Source organism: Siphateles boraxobius, unplaced genomic scaffold (genome assembly GCF_051911475.1).
Source record: "Siphateles boraxobius isolate OS27281-9 unplaced genomic scaffold, OSU_SipBor_1 29, whole genome shotgun sequence".
Taxonomy (NCBI): domain Eukaryota; kingdom Metazoa; phylum Chordata; class Actinopteri; order Cypriniformes; family Leuciscidae; genus Siphateles; species Siphateles boraxobius.
Window position 1 is genome coordinate 3,412,754 of NW_027508908.1, and position 11,581 is coordinate 3,424,334.

The window sequence follows — 11,581 nt, forward strand, 5'->3', positions numbered from 1 at the left end:
ATTATTAGATTTTTGCAGGGTATTTATTATTTTGTTGATATGCTTCTGTTAGCTTTACTTTTTATTTAGATTTTATTTAGAAAAAAGATTTTATATTTATAGACTTATAGTTTACTATACTATTTTTTCAATTAGTCCAACATTAAGCTTGGTCTTATGTTATTATTTAAGCCCGACTCGGCAAGAAAAAATCTGTTGCAGAAATGTAAATATTTCCTTGCTATAATATTGGTTTGTAAAAATGTAAAAATAAATAAACAAACAAACATTTTATTATTAAGAAATGTTTATTTGAATTAAGTTCATAAATGTTACTTGGAAAAGAAACCTCTCCAATCCGGTGTTAAAGTACTGTAAACAGAAACGTCTTGCCAACAGAAATCTTTATCTGTCTGCAGATATAAATGTAAACTTTGTCCCCCCCCCCCCCCCCCCTTCACACACACACACACACACACACACACACACACACACACACACACACACACACACACACACACCAGCAGGAACTGATTGTTCAACATGGGCTGTTACAAAGTGATTCCACCATCTCATGTCTCCCAATTTACATAATTTATGTGATTCATTTCATTCATAACTGAATGTGACAAGACAAGAAACATTAACATATTTTCCCCCACATAAAATTAAGGCATACAATTAAGAGTGAGTGCATGTGTGCATATTTTGAAATAAAAATATTATTTGCAAATAGTTTCTTTCTAACTTCTAGTTCTTTAAGAGTTATTCTTATTTTTCTTTATTCCCTTATATCCCTTTAAATAATTAAATACCCCTCTGAAAATGGTTTGGCCCCCCAGTGTTCAAGACATGGTAAAAGCCTTGATCAAGGATCAAGTATAAAGTTATCAGATCTGACTTGTGTCCACGGATGATCTCAGAAAACCAGCATCTGTCTCACTCTTCCCAGAACCCCCTCTTGTGGTTGATGGCTTCAATGACTTTAGCCCTGAGTGTTTCCTTGTTCTGATAAACAGGAAGATCTAACAGAGTATGGCAGGTAAGGGCTTCTGGTAGATGATCCTGAGTAAAGTGGGACAGAGTTCTCACTCTCATCTTCACCGCACTCATTCCCAGAATGGGCACTTTCTCAAACCCTGTTATGAACACTTCAGAGAGGAAAACAGAGGAGAGATTTATTTGAAAGCACTCTGAATGTGTTCTGGCAAACAAGACAAAGTCACAACCTGAAAATCAAAGGAGCAGCCAGAGTAGATGCAAAAAAAATGTGATTTCTTAAATTAGATATCTTTACGACAAATGACATTTTCAGTTATTGCTAGACATAACTACAGCACCATATAATCATTAGTGAACTTACATAGAAAGCACTTCTTCTGATTTGGTGTCAGTTCATCAAACACCTCCCAGAATGAGATGATGGTTGGATGCGCAGCATAAAATGATCCTTCATATGTTGTGTTCTAATGATCAAAATATATATGTAGTAAGCATTTACTTGTTCGCAATTTTAAGAGTATAGAAGTTATGACATTTCTGTTCGACATATGTGTTATCGTGGACCTTTTTGAGGATGTCCCAGTCATATTCCTCATTGCCCACCAGAACTCCTCTCAGCTCCTCTGGCTCAAACATCTCCACCAAGCATCGGTCGCACGCCTTGAAGAAGCCTCTCTTGAATTCTTCAAACACTTCCTCTACTGATTTATTCAGGATATAATCCACATACTTGTCCACAAATTCTGTTCTGTTGCAGAAATTATATTTATTAAAAAAAAGTTTTGCATCTTACTAAGATTATCAAATATTATCCTACGTCCAAGATTAAGGTTAAGCAAAAGGAATACAATGTTTTAGTGACAGGGTATTTCAGTAAAATTTGAACCCTGAAATAAAAAATAAAAACCCTGACCTGTTATTATTTGTGACAACTTTTCCTGGCTCAGCTGGATCCAGTTCGACTTCTGTACCACCCCATACGATCTTATGTATAACAATTAAAAACAATGTTATTTTTGAGTAATAATGGGTCTCTTTTACTAACCTTGTGTGCAGACAAATTTGTGTATGAATTCTGCATACAATCTACATTTTAATTTTTAAAGTAGGCTATATCTAAATTTTATGAAAAAATTTAGACAAAAATAAAACCATACGTACACAAAAATCACATTCTCTGGGTGGCCTTATAAACATGTTAAGATGAAATTTTATACATAGATATTTCATTTTAAATATATTTCATCATAAAAGAGAAAGAAATTGGCTAGTTATAGCTCAAGCTGCGAAGTTTCTCTGCATAAAAATTCAGATACGTTTATGTACAACTGTTTATTGATAGATCTGTAATCTGGGTCTGTATTAAATGTTTTTTTTGCGTTTGAACTGTTTTTTGTGGATCTTAATGCAGAGTGAGAGAGCATCTTTAAAAATCATCAGCCTTTAGAGTGCGGAAAGTCCTTATATGGAGATGGTTTGGGTGTGTCTTATGCAAATTACTAACCTTGGACACGAAGTTGCTCATTTAGAATATTCCAAATTCATTAATATTAGAATGAGGTTAAGAACAAATTCATGTGCATATGCACGTGTTGTGAATTAGGCGAAAATCTTTCATGAGAAGTTCTCCTGTGCGTATAAATTTGAATAATCCACGCAATTATGAGTGAATGAGACCCGATGTCTTTAAAAACGACATTACTGCACATGACAACACAAACTAACCGTGAAGTTCATGTCCATTTCCTTAACATCATCGCTGTAATCCAGGACGTACTGCAAACTCCTGAGAATTTCATGTTTCAGATTCATTAAACAATGTTACTCAATGATAGATAGCAGCACATACATAGAACATGGAAGTACATTTTAGCAGTCATTATACAAAAATATACCAAGAGAATCAAGACAACATTGATTGTAAAAACACTCACTTGCCAAGAACCGGACTGAACTCAATCAAGTCTTCAAGACACGGTATGACATTGAGAAGCTTCTTGAACAAAGCTAAAGGAAAAGGCAGATTCACTACAGAGTTGTTGTTGAAGGCCAAGCCACACAGAATCCCAAACAGGAAGTACTTCTCCTTCTCCACGCGGAGCTGGTGTGGGGTAATAAGTGGTTAAAGCCAAAAAGAACAATAATAAAAAATGTACATAAATGGGAAAACACAAAAGAGACATTAGGTATCTTAGGGCTACTTTCCATTGTTTTCTATGTAAACAATCTAGATGTACATGTTTGACCCTTGCGCTAATGTCTTTTGTAGAGTCTAGCACATGACAGCATTTTAAAACACTGTGCTCAAGTGAAAAGAAATTCAACTTTAAAAAAAAAAGTCTTGAGGCCTTGTGCTCCTAGGGACAAATACCACCCAATGGACAAATATATAATTGCATTAAAATGGCTCCTACTGTGTCTATTTTAACACGTCTTTCTTGACTGCTGTACAGTCTGACATTAAAGGTACAATATGCAGGATTTTTGCAGTAAAATATCCAAAAATCAGTAGGCCAATGATATATATTTTGTTTTGTTGATTACTTACAATATCCCAAATGATTCCAACTATTTCTAAATCGTGAGAAAATTGCGATTTTAACCAAGGAAACGGGGCGTGTGAGCAGGGGTGAGGAGTCGCCAGTCAATGGCGTCATATCCGTGTTAGCTTCGGTTTCCACCAGGTTTGCGCTCGCACTGTGATAGTAACCATGGCGACAGACGTGGACAACCGGGTTATTGCCGTTATGCCTAGAAAGACGCTCACGCTGTTGTTGTTTTGTTTAAACATTATGGACCATGGCAAGCAGACTTTGAGACAAAAAGAGGACTAAAACGAAGATCAACATCTTTCGAGATGCCGAGAGCTCCACGTCCGCGACTAATTTCGACTTGACAGAGACGCGAGTGTTGCACTTGTTGTACTTTATTAGACAGGTGAGCAAATGTACATTAAACTAATCAATGTTATTTAGTTCAACATGATGAAATGTTAGAATGTGATCTGTATGTTATTCTAATGTTGATCTAGCTTAACGTACTTAGTCTCATACAGCCAACAAACAACCTAACTAACAACATTCAACACACTCAAATGCCGTTTAGTGTGATCGTGTAACTGTTAGAGCAAGTGAAACAGCGCTGCGTTACCTCAAGTTTAATTCGTCTAATAAACTGACCTGTGTGAGTGTAGTTCAGTAGAATGAAATGTCCTTATTCCTTTATATCCGCGGGACTCGCGTTGCGTGTGGTGCTGGTATACGTCTAGCAATCGCGCCCTGCTTCATACCACAGCTATGTTAAAAACATTAATGTATTCACTCATCCATAAAAGATCAATCAGCTTGACGACAAGATCCATACTTACGCTTAATGCGGAATACACGTCATCATTATACGCCTTTGTAAGAGGTTAGCGACCCCTGGTGGTGAAAATTCTTGCATATTGTACCTTTAATGATAACTGAGATCCCTGTGTGAAACAGCGGGGACCATGTTCGTACAGTCTGACCAGCAAGCAGCAACAGTCGTAAAGGACTATCATAAATCGTACAGTGTGCACCCAGCTTTAGGTACTTGACTCAACTAAACTTTGTTACCACTACTTACATCTTTAGCATGACCTCATGAAAAGTCTTTGCCTCACCTTTGTGGGGAACCAGCTCAAAGTTTTGTTGTCATTGTCCATGAGCAGCTGAGACTTTGGCGCACAAAGCTCTTTAAAGACGTTGAGAAAAAGGTCTCTCTTGTTCACATCTGTTTTTCTCATATCCTCTGTGTAAAACACCTGTTAGATAACCAAAATAATTCATTCATACTGCAGCTCGTAACAGTTTGTATAATAAAACTGCACACAAAAACAACCTATTGTAACCTATGTTACTGAATCAAAACCTATAGTTTCGTTTTGTTTTACCGTCAGAAAATATCCTCTGAGATGTTGCTTGCTGATTGTTCTCAGCTGAGAGAAACAATCCTCCAGCAGAGCTGTGCGTCTCAGAATCAGCTGAAGACAACCCTGCAATTAAAGCATTCTGTGATGAAGCATTCTGTGATTAAAAAGTATATGGACACAAAAGTAATTCCAGAGACAATTTGACTTTGGTAATTCCCAGGATTTTTGTTTAGGTCAAGACAAAATTACCTTCCATACTCTGTTCTTCATATAGCTACATTTGGCCTCCAGGTTAAAGATGCATGGAAGTGATATCAGATTTTTTAAGATTGTCTGCAATGAAAGAAATAGGAACATCATGCTTACTTGATCTGAAATGTGCATACAAGATATGGCCAAAATTCTTTGGTGCTCACATTATAGTAGTTTTGCTGTGCCACCAATGCCTGGTATTGTCCAGTAAAGATAAACCACTGCATGTTATTCACATCTTCATTGATGGTTTGCAGCTGTTGATTTGGGGGGGAAAAAATTACCTGGTTTTTTTTTCTATTGTGGGAATTAATGGTTGATCAATACATCATTTCCAATACAGAAATTCTCAGCAGATAACCATGAGTAAGAGTAGTATTAGTGCCCTCCTGTGTCACTTCTAAAATCTAACAACAGTCCTGTCAATTGATAGTTTTTCTTCCAAATATAAATTGAGTAATTACAGTCAATTTTGTAAAATAAATACAGTGATTGCTACCATATTTATTGTTACCTATATATTAAAAAGATATACCATAACTCAGGGGTGTTCAATCGTGCTTTTGGAGGGCCACTGTCTTCCAGAGTTTAGATCCAATCCCAATTTAACACAACTGAAACAAGGTGTTCAAGGTCTTCAGGATGACTAGAATCTTCTAGCAGGAATGTTGGGACAAGCTGGAACTCTGCAGGACACTGGCCCTCCAGGAGTGGGATTGGACACCCCTGCAGTAGATGATACAGTAACAGTTGACCAGTACATTTCCAAGATGTTTTTGTTCTCACCACATCTAGGAGACCATTGACCTCATGAATGATGAAATCACTCTTTGTGATGTCTCTTTTGGCACTGCGGCAGACCTTTCAAATAGAAACACTGTTATTGAAACTACTACCACAATAATATGGTTAAATGTTTACTTTTGATCTAATTTTGATCTAATGTTTAATAAAACCACCTGATAGACCATCTGAAGGATCCGCACAAATTTCGGCAGGTGTGTTGCTATGTCGAAGTCCAACTTGCGAACAGAAATCCTGCCAATTAACATAGTAGACTCTTTTTGAAATAAGTCGACCAAGTTTTTGAGCATATCATCAGGGAGTTTGGACCAGTACATCTCTGAGAATACAACATGCATATAACATAAAAATACAACAACAACAACAACACAAAGGATATAAATGTCCTCCAGCTTTACCTAACACCTTGCGAGCAGCAGGATTCAGATCCAGGATTTTGGAGGCCATTTCTTTAGTGAGTTCAGTTCTTTTTTGTTCCTGGAGTCCTCTGATGAGCTCAGGGAGGAGAAGGTAAAGTCTCAGAGCTTCCACACCAGCTGGATTTGGATTCAGAGACTCCAGCAGTGTCTGTTGAACCACCCTCACTACCTGAGGTATGAAAAAACATCAACTGCATCTCATTGTTTAAAATGTAATGAACATTTTTGTAAATGCTGGATTTACCATTACCTCTGAGATCAACTTTTCATTGTTTGATAACTTTTCAAAGGACGTTTTAACCAGATCAAAATCCAACCCACAATGCTCCTCAGACATCTGATAATTTTCATCACAACTACAAAGACAGACACTTACATTAAGTCATTTTAGGCACAAAAAGGAGGAACTAACTAGATAAGACTACCTAATTCAGATTAGGATATTTACCTTGTTTTGAGGAAACTTCCATTCAAAGAGGCAGTCGAGGAGAACACATTGTTTATGTCCCTGTAAACAACAAAGCTAAACTTTAAATAATGTTTTTATAGTCTATTAATTTTAATTCCTCGTTCACCTCGTTGGCACATATTTCTTGATTTAATTATGTTAAAGGGGTGGTAAAACACGATTTCAAACTTTTCTAACTTTAGCTAGTGTGTAATGTTGCTGTTTGAGCATAAACAACATCTGGAAAGTTACAACGCTCAAAGTTCAAAGCAAAAGGGAGATATTTGCTTGTAAAGAAATCAATTTCTAAGGACTACAGCAAACGGCCGGTAGGGACTACACGACATTCCTCCAGGGTTGCTGACGTCAGTAACCCCACTAAACCCCTCCTCCGGGAATACTAAATAAGGGGGGCGAGGCCATTTTATATTGCGTTGGAGAAGAGTTGTTATGTTATAGTAGGCTGTTGTTGCCGCAATGCCGTCGAAACGCTGTTATTTTCATCCGGATTGCAGGTCCACTTTGTTCAGCCTTCCTAGGGTCGTGGGAGTTAGGGATCAATGGTTAATTATTACCCAAATCTCGCTCTCTGTGCTGCACATTTTACGGAGGAAAGCTTCCACAATCTTTGCGAGTTTAATGCAGGATTCGCACAACGGCTTGTCCTGAAAGATGGAGCAGTTCCAACTTTAAGAACAGAAGCTGTTGTTTACGGGCCACAACCTGTAAGTATGATTTATTTTTCGTCTATGTGTTTTCCTGCAATAGTTCGTATTGTTAATTGTACATTCTAGCAAGGAAGTAAACAAATGACAAGTTGTTTGGCTCTGCAAACCAGATTGTTAAATGCTCATTCATACTTAACGTTTTCCGACAAACACCTAACGTAACAAACATTTTTTTTTTCTCAATAGCGAACTTGGAATTAGTGTTAATTATTCTTTGATTCGATTTTTTATGTATTGTTTATCGCTTGTTTATCTACAGGCATGCTAATCATGGTTCTGTGTTTGATTTGGCTACTGTAGTAAAGCTAATGTTTAGTGTTCGTTTTGGGTTAATAGTTCTGGTGACAGATATTTGGCTACAATCGTTCTAAAAATTCAAAAGTAACGGTGCCATACAGTCAGTAACGATCACTATAGATCCGCAGTCTTTACTCAAAAAAAAAAATCCCTTTGAGGACTGTAGTATAATTGTTAGACCAATTATATGAAATTCCTTTATATAATTTTTTTTGTAATACAATAATAATTAGTACAATTAAATAACAGAGTATCTAAAAAGTAATGAGAGAACAACAAAAAACAAACCTTTCTGAAACGTCGTTTCCCAGCCGTTCTTGAACAGGTTCTGCTCGATCATCTTCACTAACATTCTCTGGGTCTGATTCGGGCTCAAATTGGTATGGTTTTATTGACGCCATTGTTTATAATACACCAAAGCACAAACTACCGGTAAAGGTATGGGGCGTGACGTTTCCGGAAAACGTGCACTAGTCGGTTAGCGAATCACAACACACAGGGCCAGCTAACCAATCTGAGCCCATTGCGTATTTTTGAGGGACTGGCTTCATAGAACCCGGAAACCATCAGACCGTTTTTACAAGGAGGGACAGAGCAGTGTAGAATAAAGGTAAAATATATGAAAAATAATGAAATTTTTTAAAAACGAAGCATGAACACAATGTTACAGTGCACCCCACAAACACAATCAAGCCTTTGAAAAAATTTGTTTTACCACCCCTTTAAGAAAGAGGTTTAGAAAGACTATTTCTTGGACCTACTGTAACTCAGGTGCCTTAAGCATTAGTATCTCAATGGAAGCACTGTTGTTAAAACTGAGTTAAACACTCACTTCTTTATCACTTTCCATGAATCACTTCCAGACACCCATCGGTCAATCATTCGGTCATCTAATGTCGAAATCCCTCTGCTTGGATTTGGTTTAGACTCATTCCCAAGTTTCTACAATATAAATAAAAAAACATAAATAACCACAGTGGCGCAATAATTGAATTGTTAAAAAAAAAATTGTGTGCTGTACCTTGATAAACAAGGCAAAGGAATGATTCTCCCCAGCAATCAGTTTTTCTATCATATATGCATGATCACATTCTGTGTGCAACAAAATGTTTGTTTAGTTAGCTTAGTTTAGCAACATCATGAGAAAAAAAGTATTCCTAAGAAAAAAGCCTATTGCTAAAAGATTATTTAATCACCAGTTGAGAGATCCACAGGGAAAGGCACAGACTGCTTGATCATTTCTCCATTTCCCAGCTTCCCTTGCATCCCACATCCAAATGAATAGATCAGCTTTGACGATTCGACTGATACAAGTGTGTGACGTCTTTATACAAGAAAGAATAAAAAACCTAATCATTGAGCTGATCTCAAACATTTGACATGTTAATCATGTGAGGAAATATAAAGAAATCTGCATTACTGCATTGAAACACTGATTGCTTATGAAAAGTCTAGTTTACCTCCCACATGTGACCTGTGACACTTTAGATCCCCAAAGTTCAGCAACGACCCGCGGATGATGTTCGTCTTTAAATGAGTTGTGCCCAAGCTGGCCAAAACCTCCTGACCCAAATGTGAACACGGTGCCGCCCTGAAACATGAACAATTCATTACATGTTCTGTACAGTTTGTTGTATGCTAAATATGGTATTATAATATAGTTATATAAATATTACAAAATAATACCTTTGATAAAGTGGCAGTGTGTTCCCCTCCACATGAGATGGACACAGTTTTCTTTCGGTTCAGACTATTTACAACCGTTGGGACGCGTCTGTCTGTGGTGGAAAAACAGTAAATCCAGCATTCTTAAATACAGGTTTGACACAGTATTGCACAAATGTAGTGAATTTATATGTTCTTTTATATGACTAATTTAGTTAGATGATGAAATATTCAGACCTGTAGTGTCTCCGAGGCCCAGCTGTCCAGCCGAGTTCTTTCCCCATCCGAACACGACTCCAGAGAGAGACAACACAAAGCTGTGGTCTCCTCCAGCGCTGATCTGAGCCAGTGGGATCCCACGCAGACTCTCCACACGTTGAGCTGACAGAGACTTGGGCTGTTCTTTCTCCAAACCCAGCTGACCGTGAGAGTTATCACCCCATACGAACAGCTGACCATCTGAAAGACCAACAACAGCTCTGCATATCTACACTCAAATGCCAATCAATTCATGTCAATCATAAGATGTCAAAAGACTAAAACAGATGTTAGATGAAACTGCTGTGAATACCCTTGGTTAGTGCCATTGAATGCTGGTCTCCACACGCAATCTGAATCACCTGCTTGTTTTCCAGACCTTTAAGAGGACTGCAGAGAAAAGACAATCTGTCTGTCAGACATATGTTATTATAATTCATGGTAATTTATACCGTAATGCCTACATAAACATACCTGCACACAATAGATTTGTCCATAATGAAAACTCTTCCTCCATAAGCAAGAAGAACCGCACCATCTCTTCCACAGACAATCGATCTGATTCTGTCATTCTTCAGCTGTAGTTGCTCTAGAGTAAATAAAATATTTTTATCAGTTCAACTTCTGTTCAGACAGTATAGCATACAAACAGAGACTTAATTATAATTAATTCCATTACTAAGTCACAAATATTATACAGTATAAGTAACTCATGTAGGCTAATATCAAATATAAATAGGCAATATATGAAAATTAAAGATTCAAGACTTTTATCTGATAAGTATTATATAATGATCTCAACTTTGTGAATGAAAAAGGTGTTATATACTTAGTTTTCCATCGTGTTCACAGTTTTTACCACGCAATTTTAGGACAGAGACTTGCCCATCCCGGATAAATCCAACAAAACTCTTTCCAGCTGACATGTCCTGGACCGCTGATTTCGGACACACGGATCGTATTCCACATTTGCCATGTTTGACTTTGTCAGGCTGTGAGAGACCGAAGCCCTCTCTGACCTGCGCTCCCCAGTAGCACAACATGTTCAGCTGATGAATGGAACCTTCAGAGTCCAGCAGCGTCTTATGCATCCGTGGACAGAAGATCACACTCTCGTTAACTATATGCCAATAAATCGAAATCGAGAGTGAAACTGATGGACTGTTAACAACTATTTAGCGAGTTCCCAGGAAACGAAAGTAATTTTTGTTGTTATTCTTCCGCGTTTATAGCCTGTCAGTGACGAATTATTTGATGATGAACGGAAAACGAAAGCAAAATCAAATGTTAGAATCCTCCACTCTACACTAGTCTATATGCCAGTTATTCACCGCGGTCAAGCCAGCCGCAGTTTGAAAACAAGCCAGCCGCCAAAAATATCGTGTGCGCCTATTACTATGAATACAGTAATTTCAGGAACAGCAGAGAGAGAACGCACTTTCATATCTATCTATCTATCTATCTATCTATCTATCTATCTATCTATCTATCTATCTATCTATCTATCTTTCTTTTTTCATTCTTTTTCTATCAATCTTTCTTTTTCTTTCTTTTCTTTCTTTTTTCTATCTATCTTTCTTTTTTCTTTCTCTTCTATTTATTTTTTCTTTCTATCTATCTTTCTATCTATCTTTCTTTTTTCTTTCTATCTATCTTTCTTTTTTCTTTCTTTCTATCTTTCGTTTTTCTTTCTTTTTTCTTTCTATCTATCTTTCTTTTTTCTTTTCTTTAATCTTTCTATCTATCTTTTTTCTATTTCTTTTTTCTTTCTATCGATCTATCTTTCTTTTTCTTTCTTTTTTCTTTCTATCTATCTTTCCTTTTTCTTTCTATC

At 37.0% G+C, this 11,581-nt stretch overlaps 1 protein-coding gene across 1 annotated transcript; it reads right to left on the minus strand.

Moving 5' to 3' along the window:
* Positions 1–268: 268 nt before the first annotated feature.
* On the minus strand, positions 269–10,944 carry herc56.1 (HECT and RLD domain containing E3 ubiquitin protein ligase 56.1). The gene is made up of 24 exons (XM_077246122.1): positions 10,577–10,944; positions 10,222–10,336; positions 10,061–10,137; positions 9,727–9,948; positions 9,511–9,602; positions 9,285–9,415; positions 9,021–9,148; positions 8,846–8,916; positions 8,657–8,766; positions 6,800–6,859; positions 6,602–6,707; positions 6,331–6,520; positions 6,088–6,251; positions 5,915–5,989; positions 5,293–5,385; positions 5,126–5,209; positions 4,898–4,999; positions 4,628–4,768; positions 2,916–3,082; positions 2,707–2,767; positions 1,895–1,965; positions 1,546–1,729; positions 1,343–1,445; positions 269–1,130 (listed from the first exon to the last, which is right to left on the minus strand). The coding sequence occupies exons 1-24, from the start codon at positions 10,836–10,838 to the stop codon at positions 919–921; spliced, it is 3,021 nt and encodes a 1,006-aa protein (XP_077102237.1). The 5' UTR covers positions 10,839–10,944; the 3' UTR covers positions 269–918.
* Between the last annotated feature and the right edge of the window lie 637 nt (positions 10,945–11,581).